The sequence below is a fragment of the Cheilinus undulatus genome, linkage group 11, assembly GCF_018320785.1.
Source record: "Cheilinus undulatus linkage group 11, ASM1832078v1, whole genome shotgun sequence".
In the NCBI taxonomy this organism is placed as follows: Eukaryota; Metazoa; Chordata; class Actinopteri; order Labriformes; family Labridae; genus Cheilinus; species Cheilinus undulatus.
Window position 1 is genome coordinate 22,014,115 of NC_054875.1, and position 14,671 is coordinate 22,028,785.

The 14,671-nt window shown below is 41.1% G+C and overlaps 1 protein-coding gene across 4 annotated transcripts in view; it reads right to left on the reverse strand.

The window, feature by feature from the left end:
- Positions 1-14,671, reverse strand: part of samd11 (sterile alpha motif domain containing 11) — an 84,516-nt gene that overhangs the window by 14,429 nt on the left and 55,416 nt on the right. For all 4 annotated transcript variants that reach the window (XM_041800008.1, XM_041800007.1, XM_041800009.1 and 1 more), the window contains exons 5-6: positions 12,333-12,425; positions 6,263-6,427 (exon numbers count right to left, since the gene is read on the reverse strand). In XM_041800008.1, coding sequence (XP_041655942.1) covers positions 6,263-6,427; positions 12,333-12,425 — 258 coding nt within the window. The remainder of the gene's footprint in view (positions 1-6,262; positions 6,428-12,332; positions 12,426-14,671) is intronic.

Genomic DNA, 14,671 nt, shown 5'->3' on the forward strand with positions numbered 1-14,671 from the left:
TAGGTCAATTGCCAACAGGTTAGTTACATAAATGGGTATAAAAGGAGCAGTCTTCTCTGGGCTAAGGCTCATTTAAAAGCTCATGCATCTCTGATGGTATGGGGTTACATTAGTGCCTTTATACATCTGAAAGGCATAATCAATGCTAAAAAAGTATTTAGAGGTTTTACAGCAACATACTTCCATCCAGACAACATCTCTTTCAGGGAAGGCCTTGCATATTTCAGCAAGACGACACTAAGGCTCGGTTCACACTGCAGGCTTTAATGCTTAATTCTGATCTTTTCTCAGATCTGACTTTTTTTTGTTTGCCTGTTCGTAGTGCAGTCAACTTCCAAAAGATCAGATTTGTATCTGATTCAGAACCACATAAGAAAGTGGCTTGAATCTGATTCGAAGAGGTGAGATTCAGTTTGACTTGTGCTGTTCACACCATCGGTTAGAATTAAGGTTAGGATTAAAAGAGATGCTATCGGTGGTAAACGTGGCGCTGTGCCTATTTCTTTGACGCCATCAAATTCAAAATGACACACCTATGGCCAATTAACCTAATGAGGATTTACATTCAGAACACTTGAAACTACTTTTCCCACGATGCAGTCAATTAGGGCTGTGGATTGAGATGCAAGACGTTTTCCAGCTCCTCTGAGAACTTTGTTTCTTCATTTTGATCCTAATACAACCTTATCTGAGGACTGTATAAATTGTGCTTAGTTAACTGATTTGACGAGGGCCATTGTCTGAAAAATACCAAAGTTATAAGTCCAGTCAACCAACTACACCTTTCTGACATAAACCACAAAACTATCAGGACTTTTTTGACAAAAAGTCATTATTTTTTTAACATGTTATAGACCAGTGGTTCTTAACCCAAAAGTGTGCCACAGAGCCCTTTTCAATATGTCACAAAACTGTGCCTGGAAAAAAATGAACACCAAAAAACAATGAAACTCCATTAAAACATGTTTGATTCTTCTGTCTCTTTGTTTTCTAACACTTTGCACTGTTTGAGGCCTCAACTGTTCTTTTTTCATTGAATAAATCTGGTTGGTCAAAAAAAAAAAAAAAAAAAAAAAATCAGAAACTTGGGTCACAGTTTCTCATTGAGGAGTTTATGGTGGGTCCTGAGGCAGAGCTTATTGAGAACCAATGTTATAGACAATGTTGGAAAATACTAGATGATGTTTTTATTACCTTGTGGTCCGGTAAAGATATTTTCTGGAATCACAAGTATACAGTATAAAAAGCTAAGATGTCAGTCTTTTAGTAGTTAAGGCCCTAACTTTGACATGTGCAAACAGCTTAGTTCCCCTTTAATTCCCAACTATAAAATAACAAACATTTCTGTATTTTTAATAATTATTTCCTCTCTCATTCTTCTTTTATACCTAGTCCATGTTGGGAGAGGTTCACTCCAACACTGGGTTTAATCCCCGATCCCCGCTTTATCTCCAATTCTCTTTCATGTGAACTGGGAAGAGCCGGGTCACCTGGGGCCCTGCCCCTCAGAGTCTCTATGTGTCTATGTGCACAATGTAGGTACTCAGATGCAGAATCTCCCCCTCCAAAACTATTCGTGTTGCAGCTGCTCCAACACAAGTCCCTCAGACTGCAAATTAGAGGCCTAATTGAGGACACACAAACTCTCAGTAAAGTACGCACATGCTCACACACACATCTCTTCGTTTAGATGAGTTATTTTAGGAGGTCCCAGTTTACCGCTTGGACCCATCCTGCTTATCCCCTCTATTGTACCACCCCATTTTTTTCTCCCCTCCATCGTTCCTGGAGTTGGGCCCAAATCCCCTCGGTTAAGCCGGGTTTTCTCAGTGAGAATGCAGAGGAGAGCTGCTTTGATACAGCTTGGCTGGCCTGGTGATGGATTTAGCGTACTGGCAGGTACACAGAAGACGACATCCATCCGCAAAAGAGCACCATACACCAGAAAATTAAGTGTCTTTTCAGGAAGCAGAATTCAGTCAGTATCCCAGGCTTAGCCAGCAGTAAACATGAGTTTATGAGTTTGTCGCACAGACCTACTTTGCCTGTCTGTGCTTTGACCAGTCATATGACAGTTTTCAGACTCCTTTGGATGATGATGATAAGATGTTGTGAATAGCTTCATGTTTCAATGCAGAGTAAACTGCAGAAGACAAAATAGAAGCACAACCTTTCCATCAGCCCCTCCCTTCACTTTCATCTGGATCTCTACCCCCACCTCTCCTTTTCTGTTCTCTCTCCCTCGCTCTGCTTTCATCATATGAAGAGGGAGGGAAAGCCCTCCTGGCCATTTCTAACCCCCCTACCAACTCTCAGCTTCCCTACTCTTCTTTTGCCCATCAGGTCCAGAGAGAACCTCTCAAATAACACCTTCACCTACACATTCATACACACATCCTTACACAAGTGCACAGAGTTCCTCCTTACCCCTGCCTCTTTCACACACACACTTTAATTTTCTGTGCCCTACACTTCAAACACATGAAAGGATGCTCCGCGGGGACCAAGGCTAAAGGGAAAGTTGGAGGTGGGGGTAAGGAAAGGGAGGCACTGAGGAGGGGGGAGAGGGGTATAAAAGCAATGCTGAGATGGAGGTGTATTAGAGAAATGGTGGAGTCAGTTAGAGCAGACCAGAGGAGAAGGAGGTCACAGGGGCCCCATCCTAGACCAGGTCAGTGTCAAGGGGCTTTCACTGAAAGGATTCATGTCAGCCTCTAAACAGACCAAAAACAGCCACCCTCCTACCCACTAACCAGACTTGGTAGTACCTGAAAGTAGGTAGCTCTTAGAAGGCTCCTGTAGGAATGGGGGGTGACATGGTTATGGCATAATAATAATGTGGCTATTTCAAAATAGCCACATTATTGCTTTAATTATGGACATGAAAGTAACAAATTTATTACATTTACTCAAATTACTGTTATTCAGTAGGGTTTTTTCATGTACTTGTACTTTTTGAGAGTCTTTTGAAACCGGTATGTTACGTAGTACATAACGAGATAATGATCCAACATGGCATCCCAAAACAGCTGATGTACACAGCAAAAACTGGACTAAACCCTGAGTGAAGTTATCCAACAAGTTTATTTATTTATTTAACCTTTAACCAGGTTAGTCCTGTTGAGATTAAAAACGTTTTTTTCAAGGGAGACCTGGCCAAGCCAGGCAGCAGCAAAAAACACAAAGTTACAGATGGAAATACAAAGAGAGACAAAGTACAATTTAGACATGACAACGTTTTGGATTAGAACCATCTATGAGTCATATCCGGGAATCAATTGTTCAAACAGCTGAGCTACAACATCGACATCTGTAGAATCTGCTTCCATGTCTTTCATTTTAGATTTAAAAACATTTAAGGACACCAGTTCCTTGAGAAAGGTGTTGGGGTTGGAGTGTATCTCTGTTTTGTTCTTACCAGAGGAGACCTACCTTGCTACAGATTTTCAAGCGTTATTCCTGCTCTGTCATATTGTCAAATATTTAACACTTTAAAAGTGTAATTTAACTTTGTGTAGTGTGGGCCAACATGGCAATTTTAAAATGTTAAATTTAGCTCTATATGAGTTCAACTATCATTGTCAATTTAGCTGTTTATTTTTTGTTCTTTCCAATAAAGGAAGTTTATGTTTTACTGTAGCTCAGTAGCTACTCAGTACTTAAAGTAAACTTAAAATTAGATATTTTGTACTTTCACTTAAGTAGATTTATCGACCTATACTTTTACTTTTACAGTAAATTTTAACCAAAGTAACTATAATTTTCCTTGAGTTGTGTACTTTCACCACCTGTGCTTCACATTCATAGATCTTGTCTGACAACAGTTTGAGACTACTATTTCTCATTTAACCTCAAGAGCAGGGAGTAAAAGAGAGCACATGTACCTTTTACACATAGAGAGGACAGGGAACAAGGAGAAACCTTATTTGGTCCTCTGTTCTCATGGAACTCATAGTGCTTTCAGACACATGGTTCTGGTTCTGGCTCCGTTCTGGAGTCTCAGAACCTTGGTGCTTTCTGGTGAACCAGCCCGCGTTCACGCCGGTTTAAGTGGAACCAAAGTGGGAGGATGTAGTGGACATGTATCACCCCTTTCAGCTACACTTTTGCCCAAGTTCATCTTGCTGTCCCTGTATCCTCTTCGGTTTCTTGAGTTTATTAATTATTTGGTCTGGCATTGGGTTGAACCCAGCCTTCACCATCTCTTCCACAAGGTCAGCATATAGCTTGCTCTTTCTCGTACTACTCTCTAGCTTCCCCTGGAATTCTGTCCATGCCCAGATTGTGACCAAACATTTTTTCTCCTCAGCAGACCACTTTCTCTCCATTTTTCTCTCATCTTCACAACTTATGATGAGACACGCCCACTGATAACATCATGGTTCGGGAGGAAGAACAAACTTTATTTTGGTTCCAGCTGAGAGCCACCTCCTCAGGTTTGAAACTCATTTTTTCCAGTTTGAATGCACCAACCTGTTCAAAATTAGGTTTGGGAACCGGAGCTGGAACAGAGCCCTGCCTGTCTTAAAGGCCTATCAGTTTACCTGTTAAGCGTAAAAATAATGCAACAACTAAAAATGCTCTGCTTGCTCAGCTTGTGCATGCATTCTGGCAAGTGCTTGGCCCTAACTGCACACCTGGTGGTAATACTGATTACTGTGAGAAAATTTTGAAGTTTAATGGTATTAAAAATGAAAACTGCTCAATCCTAGCTCCAGCTGCTACATGGAGAAACAGGGTTGTGATGGTAGAGTTATGCTAAATCTCCTTGTTAGACTTGTAACAATCAGCGGACAACGGGAGAAAGCTGCTGGGTGAGAAAGGCTTGGTTGTTGGGGAGCACAGTTCCCATGGTTCATTGTTGGCTAAGAGGATCTGAGAGATACAAGTCCAACAGGGGATCTGAGCATGAACTTTACTGTTAGGACAATTGTAACAGGATGTTGTGTCTTATTTAGATTTTTTAAATATTTAATTTCTGTGTTCACTTTTACTCCCCTTGTTTATCTTAACCTCAAGAAGAAAAGAAGTTTTTCTTCCCTCAGAAGCATGCACATGTGCAGAATGATGGATATTGGAGAGCTATCAATGATTAGGACTGTAGAGCTGAAGGATCGGAGGGAGTACATCTGTATTGCGCCAGAGCGTCTGCCTCTTACCAGCAAGGGTTCTGGGAAATGATCAGAATGCACCCTGGGCCATAAAACCCTCACAATGCTCTGCCTTTTGCTTTAAGCTCTCTAAGACATGGGGAAACTGCAATTAAAGCATTTATGGGTTTCGCCCCTCAGATTTGCAGCTAGTCATTAAAAATCATTACTAATCAAATAAAATAAAAGGAGCTCACACTACAATCTGGCTAAGGCATTGATTGGATTTATGCAGCTGCAAAAGAGCTCATAGAGACTTGTAGGACTGAATGATACATTTACAACAAAAATGTGAGAAAAAGGTGAACATTGGATGGGAAGTGCAGTGAAATTAATATAAAGCCAACTTTTTACAATGAAATCCAGTAATTTTGCTCATTTTCCTTTTTTCCTCTCAAAATACAATTCTCCTATACTAAAAGCAGTGAGTTTAATGTGTCTGTAGAGAAAAACTGGGACATGCTGGTGGTTTTCCAGGGTGTTTGGAGATTTAGAGGGTTGGCAGGCAGCCAATGAGCTCACAGATCAATCGTGGCGTTGATGCATGCGACGGCTTGTGGGTGTTGTTAACAACAGAGAGCCGTGGTGGTCAGAAATCACCTTGAGTGACACTTTGACACCGGGTGGGCAAGCTCCGCAAATAGAAATGTCAGCTGTCTCCATGGCTGGGGTTTTACAATGGCAGGAGTGTGGCACACCTTAACATGGCACCCTAAACACAACGCTACACTCCAGGGTTACAAAGTAGCTCTGCATCTCACTGACATGGCGACAGGTGATGGAAGAGGGGAATTTTTTTTACAGAAGCTGGTGAAGTACTTAACAAGGAAACTCAAAGTTCAAAGTAAATCTCAAGTTTCTTTAAACTTTCTTTAAAGTATATTCAAAACAAAGAAAACTGAAGTTAAAGCTCCTCTCAATCTTTCATCAGTCATTCTTACTAGCAGAGAAGGAAACTTGTACTCTGAATTTAAAAATGTGTGCTGAAGTTTTAATGGAGTTTCAAGGAAAAGTGGAGTATTGCAGATCTTTTAAAGCGTGTACTATGATAGTGAGGATTGGTTATGACTACACAAACACACTTCTCATGAATCCAGTGCCTGTGGACTTACCATGGCCAGGGAGGCCCATACTGCTAGCCAGCTGGTAAAGCCGTTGTTGCTGCTCCTCATAGGACCCCTGCTCACTAAGCGCGGACATCATGCGCCTATAGTGCTCCTCAGGGCTCATGAGGCCGTGGCTGCCACCTGCCTCCACTACTGGGCTTTGGGAGTTCTCTGAAATGAGGAAGAACCACAAGCAGTGGCTGTCAGAATCAAAGTGATCAGAGGTAAATACTTAAAAAGCAACAGTTAGTAACTATCCAATAACAATGTAGCATATGTTAATAGGCACTTTAAACACTCGAAAAGGGTCACGGTTTTTGATTTAACACGCCAAATCCATTCTTAGACCATGACTATCATAAGGCACAGCTGTTAACATTTTCAGGACAAGTGGCTAACTCACAGCAGTTCATGTTCTTGTCAATACTAAACAGACTCATGAGCCCATCATAGTTTCCATCTTTTAGCGTGAGTTTAAGAGTAAAGGCCCTCTCCTCTTCAGTATTGTGGCAGAGTGAGCATATGTGTTAAACTGGGGAAGTGATGGTGTAGGGCATCAGGGCATGTAATGGGCAACTGGGACAGGGGAGGGAGGAAAATTGAAGCGAAAGGCACACCAATTTGGGATTTTATTGAAAATCTGTACAGATTAATGTTTTTTCAATGGCTCCAGTATCCAACTAGTACACCCAAGAAGTCTTCTGAGGGGGTTTCAAAGACAATTGGAGCAACGGTGTGGTGTGCATATCAAGACAGATGCACAGACATACATGCTGCTAATTATAGTAGAAGGTTTGTGTTTACTTTTCAAATTTCATGCACATTTCTAGATTCACAATTTGGATAGTGGGAACTTTTTCCTGTGGACTTTTGGAAAAATGCATAATGCAGTTCCACAAGCATTACAAATAAATCTGAAGACAGATATATCTCTTAAAATAGAGCTATTCAAAGACAGTCCCACATTGCATATGATTTCAGATTGAGATTTTTCTCACCTATATATTTTGACTAGTGATGTTTCCAGGCAGCTGTTTCCCTACCCAGTTAAAAGTGTATATAAATGACATTAAACTGACTGGTCTTAAATGGAGAAAATGCTCAGAATACAGTCAAGTTAATCAAAGGGTCACTGTGTCGGTAGGTTTACAATGTGAGGCTGGTTTGCTGAGTAGGGAGTGGCTAAAGTTAGAGGCTAGCTCCTCTAGCCTTCATTCCTCTTTGTAGATAAACAACATGCTTCATATGGTTACTCATCGATCAGTCTTTGTTTGTATAGCACTAATTTATAACCAAAGTTACCTCAAGACACTTTAAAACTGGGGCAGGTCCAGACGGCACTGTTTGATGTATCATAATGAAGACCCAACGGTAATCACCACGAGCTCAGCACTAGCAGTATTTAACTTCGATACATTAGTGAGGAAAACCTTCCCTTTAACAGGCAGGAACCTTGAGCAGAACATGACTCATGTTGACAGCCAAATACCAAAGCGGTGCTGGGGTTGAAAACGGGTATGTTGGTAGTTATACATGAGTATAGCCATAACAGCCTACAACTTTATTTTCATTTTCTACTTCAAAATACTGCCATCACGGGCTGTTAACCAACATGCTAACTGCTGAATTCTTATGTTTACATCCAGCAAAGACCAGGCGAAAGCTATAGCAGAAAGGTATCAGCCATTAAATGAATCAACAGTGGCTACTAGTGATGGGAGGTTTTATTAGTTATAGTTTTAAAAGAGTATTTGACCAGGATTTCAGGCCTATGTAAAAAAAAAAAGATAATTAGTTGGACTGAGAAACCTTGCGCCAACTAATTTGATATCCAAATTTAACAGTTTATCCAGCTGACTGCATGCATCCCTAATTTTGACATAAAAGTATTTTCTTTTTTTTATTGATTTATTTTTATCTCCATCAGAGAAATGGGTGAATGGGTAGAATCTGAAACTGAGGAGAATAACATGCATGTATTTTCACTTATTTAATACTACTTACACATATTCTTGCATGTGTGTATACTTTATGTGCCTGTATTCCTGTCGAGTTGTGTTTATGTTCTGATATGTGTTTGGGGGATGATGAGGGATATGATATCTATCTAGCTGTCAGTCCCAACACTTAATCCCTCATGCTGACCTCCCCCCTCCCTCCCTTTGTCAATAGTAACATGATCTAAGGTAAGACCAGTGGGGGATATGGAAAGGTGGCTAGGGAGTTAGAGGAGGGAGAAAGAGAATGAGGAGAGGAGGGAGCAGTAGAAGAAAGCAGGGGTTATTTTTACCACCCTCCTTCTCATTGAAACCTGAGCCTGGCCCCGGGCAGGCGAGCAGGAGTGGCGCTGAGGAGCGGAGGTGGTGCTGCTGGTGCTGGTGGGGGAGGAAGCAAGCATCTCTGTCTCCACCGCCAAGCTCAAACTAATCCACCCAAGGTCCTTCAGTGTATGTGTGTGTGCGCAACTAGTCTGTGCCTGTCTGAAGTTTTCACACTCTAAACACGACAGGGATGCAACAGAAAGAAAAGCAGACATCATTTACACAGCAGCACCCATCTCTGGCTCCATCCAAATGTTGCACTCTCTGTCTCATTCTCTTAAAGCATTTCTTCACCTGCATTAGTCACTAAGAGTTAGAATTGGCTGCCCAACTTAGCTGCAAGAAAATAGAAACGCACTACAGATGCAGAGTCACTGTTTGTGCACAGGCATAACTAAAGGTTAAGACACAGGATCAGTAATGTTTAGAAAGGGCTTAAATGCATCTCCTACAACAGCAGGCTTTCTAAACACGTACAAACACAGAAATGATTAATATACTGTATACAGTAAAGAAGAAGCATATGTAAGGTCTGTGAAGGGGTTGTTTGCAAAACCAAAAAATCAACCGAACAACAACACAAAGTAAAATTAAAAACACACAAGTCTTATTGACCTTAAAAGGAAAGAGAGTCTCTCTCCTGAAATAAATATGTATATGTAAACACTAACACACATCCATAAAAGCCCATACATCTTTCAGAAGCTCTGCTGTGTCTATGTAAGACTTTAATGGACAGAGATGAGCACAGAGGAAGAGGCTCTCAGTGGGCTGCTTTCGGTCAAAGGTTACCATGAGGGCAAAAGGTCAACAGAAGAGTCATGTTAAGCCCGCAGTCAATCTGACACGATTATGCATTTACAGAAATACTAACCCCCATTTTTTAAACAATAAGAAAATAGTTTCTTTTCCCATTTTCCAATTCATCCACACTATTAGCATCCCTTCTTTTCTAACATAGAGGTTGTTTGCTTAGCTTGAGCTTCTAGAGTGTGTATTTGTGTGTATGTGTGTGCATGTTGGTCTGATGTCTTCAGAGATGTGGTGAGCGCCCTTTGGTTTTGTGGTTTTGCCTGCTGTATAATGCATTAAGCAGGAAGTCCAGAGCCCAGAGGGAAAAGGCCGTTGGTTTTGCCGGCTCTGCGCCGGGAGCCCAGTTTCACACCGCACGAGGTAAGGTACATATGAATAATAGAAAACAATCAGATTGAAGCGCCGCATTGTCTTGCCAAGGTTTGCTTTCTAAAGGTCCATTATTAATGTTGTTCCCATGTTTTGTGTTATCAACAAAGTATCTGCATTAAAAAATCAGCCACAAATATTTCTATACTGTACATATTTTATGTGATCTAGGCACTGGCTATTATCTAAGATGGCATATCTCATTAAAAAAAAGGTTGCTGGTACTCTGAGGTATTCAGACCAGCCTGTCTGGCACCAACAACCATGGCATGTTTAAAGTCACTTAAATTACCTTTTTCTCCATTCTGAGGCTTGGTTTGAACTCCAGCTGATCATCTTGACCACATGTCTACATGCCTAAATACATATGATGCTGCCAAGTCTTGGCATATTGGAAATTTGCTGTAATGAACTGTGGAAGAGGAATACCTTAGAAAATTACCAGTGAGTAAGCGTATGTCATTCTCTCTCCCTCTCTCTCTCTCTCTCTCTCTGTCCCTCGCTCTCTCTCTATTAGGGGATGACCCCCACTAATGATTTATGTAGTTGAATCTTGTTGGTCAGAATTTGCCTATAGTCAACTGATCGTCTTCTGATTGAATCATCTATTCTCACATTTGAAATATAAGAGATCCATCTAGACGAACAGCAGTTTCTCCCATGATAGGACTTGATCCACACAGGATCAGTATTACCTGTTGACCTCTAATCTTTTATAATAATTACGAAAGACGTTTGATTCACAAATTACCATAGGTCACCAGGTAACACTTATCCCATGCAAAAGTCTGTTTTATGGTGACCCTAAAGCTCTCACAGTCTTCACATGTCCTGGACATTGTAAGCTATTAGGAAACTAAAAGATTAAAATGTCAGCTTACATACAGCTGGTCTGACAATGCAGCGAAACGGTATAGTCAACTTAAAATGACTGGGGTGATTTATTCAAGCACACACTGAGATTAATTAAAAGTACAGAAGTTCTATTCAGAATTGAATTTATAGTTATATTAAGTTGATATTTAATCAAAGATTCAATGTAAACTTAGACATTTAACATCCTCATAGAGATGCTAGTTTCATAAGCAAGCACTCAACAGAGAGGTTGGCTGTCAACAGAGGGTCTTTCAAAGTAATCACAATGTTTTGACTATTTGGGTTCACCTCAAATAAGTGATGGAAGGATGAATGGATAGTTGAGTAGGTAAGTCAGTATTCAATTTCCAGTTTCTGTTCAATCTAAACACAAGCAAACCGCTTTTAACTTTGTGAGGTTCTTTTGTTGTGATCATCTGATAAGCAATTAAACAAAGCAAAGTTGCTTGACTTTCTGTGCCAAAAGTGTCAAAAAAATCGTGTTAAAATGCTACAATGATAAAACCATGTTTTAAAATTATTTTCTGAACTGTTTCTGTGTTAAAGACATTAGTATTAACTACTGTTTGAACCAGGGCTGTCAAGACTAATCGCATTAATTGCAGTTATCTGCGATCCACAATGAGTGCACACATGTTTTTAAATCACAATCTGTTGCATTATTGTCCATTTGAACACAGATTGGTTAAGCCACTGTAACATCTTTCTGCAGTCACACTGATGTAAAATAAGTCAACCACTAATCCACACTGTCTCATTTCACTTTTAAAGGCTCAGTGGACAAGTCACAAGTCATCTAAACCTTGTATTATGAAACATTAAACTTTAAACTGGCCACTTATTTACTTTACAATCCATTACCAGTTCTTTTTCCATGGTTTTCATGTTAAAATCTTCAATCTACCAACATAAGAAGGTCTGTATCCCAACAGAAGTCCCTTTCCCTTAGTTTTAGTTGGTATAAAAATCCAAAACAACCCATGAGCAGTTTTAAACGTGAAACAGTGGAATTTTAAAATGCAGTAATATAAAGGGTATGATTAATTGCAATTGACTACAGAAATCCTGGGATTGATAATCTTCATCTTTTGATAGGCCTAGTTTAAACGTAACCTTGCAAAGCTGATGGATTGGGCAGATGTTATGTCCATCATCAGATCCATCTTGCAAAGTGGTAGCAATAGGCAGGGTTTAGTAATACAGTAAGCTAGTAACCATGGTGACCGATGTAGCGGTAAGCTTGGATGTACCAGGCAGTTTTATCAAAACTTACAACATTTCTTTATTAAACAAAGAGCAAAGAGCTCCCATGTAGAGTTCACTCTTCAAATCTGCACATGCCAACTATGTCCCATGTTTCTTTGCTCGGATTGGCCCATAATGAATAAGACAGACAGTGCATTCCTCCAGTCACCTTTTGAAATTTTTTATGTTTTTTTTTTAAAGGATCTGCCGTTCCCTAACACTGACTATGGGCGGGTGTCCAGATGGATATGAAACATATCCCATGCAATGGATATGAAAAGTCTTTCTGGAGTGTCATGTTAGTGTAAACATGAATATCATTGCATTATATGTGGTCTGACAAATATTGCAACTGGCAGGACAGGATGATGGTGTGTATGTTAATTCAGAGGATGTTTGTTCATATGTGTCAAACTCTCTCCCAGTTCCAATGTTTCAATGTTAGGTCTTACCTTTGGGGGATACGCTGCGTGACTTCTTACTGTCGGAGGGACACTCGCTGCTACTGTTAGGAGAGAAGCTTCTTCTCTTGCCTAAAAGGTCATCTGTAAACACAGAAAGAGGAACTGACAGTCAGGAAATAGGTTGAGGTAAAAGCCTGATACTGACGCTCTGCTCCACATCTACCTGTGTAAATGACAGCTGTTTTAGAAGTGCAGAGTTGAAAGACAGGATGAAGAAGAACTGAAAAAAGTAAGAGGAGGAGAGAAATAGAGCTAGTGGTTCAGGCCACTGGTGTCTGGAGCTGTGCCTTTTCCGTCAGATATAAGAGGGGCCTCTACTGTCATGGATGATAGATCTGCCAGTTCTTTCACATATGTTTGTGAGCTTGTGTTAGCCTATTTGAGGGAAGGAGGAAGGCTCTTTTCTTTCTGCATCCTCCAACTTCTCTTTTCAACTGTAGGTCCTTAAGTGTTATAACTGGTCCTTTTTCCTATTTCTCTTCTCTCCTCTCTTTTCCAGATGTATGAGAAACAGCCTTTAAAATGAACCAAAGTAATGTACATGAGAAACTCCTCTCATCCTGCATTATGTCTACATCATGTTTTTAATTATAGCAGCTCTTTGGTTTACCTCCACGGTAATGCTTCCTCCTGTAATGCTGTCCTCCTCTTGAACACACTTGAGGTCTTAAATTCTTCATCTGCTTCCTTCTCCACTCCTCAAGGTCTGTTTGAAACCTGCTCACATCAGAAGTTCTGTCTCTCTCTTGTCCCATTTACTCCCTCCTTGCGTCCTCCTCTGCCTCAACCAAGCCCCCCCCCCACCCCCCTCGCCGCCAAAGAGGAGCATCCAGAGTACAATTACTGCACCCCCTACTGCCTCTTCCTCCTCCTCTCCTCCCCTCTCATCCCTCTCTTCCTTCCCACCCGTTCGCCTCACCTCCACCCCCCTTCAAACACACCTCGAATCAATACTGGCCTAATCAGCGAGGGAGGGGATGCAGAGCACATCGCACGCAGCGCCGGCAGGAAGGAAAAAGCCGTTTGTCATTGCACTCGCTCGCACTCTTTCTTTCTCCCTCCCTCTATTTCTATCTCTTGCACCTCTGCTTTTTCTCTAACTCGGTTTCTTCCTCCACTCAGACAGCCAAGCCAAAGCAGCAACTGCTTCCGTTCTTTCTCTTTTTTCTCGCTTTGTCTTTCTCACTTCTCGGTGCGTATTTTTAGGGATGGGGGGCGTTTTTCCCTCCCTGAAGGAGAATGGTTCCTCTCTCTTTGTCTCTTTTCTTCCACAAAGCAATTTTTCATCATTTGCACAGCATGTGCAAACAGTACGAAGTAATGATGAACGGAGGGTAAAAAAAGAGACGCAATTTCAAGCTAACAACATTTCTGTCATGTGTACACTCTTGATATTGTTGTTACCTTAGCAACTGGTGAATTGTCAACAGAACAGAGCCAGGGTTAAGTCTGACCTTAAACTTTAACCCATCACCCAAACTTGTTTTCTGTCTTCATGACAAGATACAGACAGACGAAAGAAAGATAGAGATCTAGACAAAGGGTTTTGTTGGGCGGTGGCAGGAGTTTTGGTGTTGATGAGAGGTCAAACAAGCAAACCATGAAGGAAGACGGAAGGAGAAGGAAAAGGTTCACTAATGATCCCGTGTTTGATGTTGTCTCTCAGGTCTTGAGGAGCTCCACACCCGAATTTCATCCAAAACAGACCAAAAAGAAGGAGGAGGGGCAAAGTAAGAAAGATTCATGTCCCTCCCCCAATACTACTGACTGTCCTTTACAATTTCTACTTAACTGTCATCTCCATTTCTATCCCTCATGGTGTTTGCTCCTCATTTATGAATTAAGTTCAGTAGAGTACATTTCTCTCACTGGTCTCCATCTAACCTAATAGTGAAACATTAACAGAGCGAGAGAGAGAAACCCCATTAGTTAAAGCCCTTTTCTTTCTAAACACTCACACATGCATGCATTTGCTTACACCCACACCCAGAGCTTCTCATGATCAAACACACACACTTGAGTTGTCTCTTGAGCCGACCTCACTCAAGACACCACGTCTCCTGAGCCAGTGCCCGAGGGCCAGAGATTTGAGGGCGGAAAGCTTTTAAAGCCAATTAAATGGGGCTTCTTAGAGCACCGGAGCTCCCTTTTAATGCCCAGCCCTGAGCTCTCTGCTAGCGTCTATGGTAACCCTTTTACTCCCACTAACACAGCTTACAGTCAACTTTGCTGCCCTGGGAGATTCCCTATCACCTGCTTGTTATGAAAGAAGAATCTGCAGCTATAAAGTCAAGAGTTTTATTTTCAGTTTATTGCATCGCATTGGG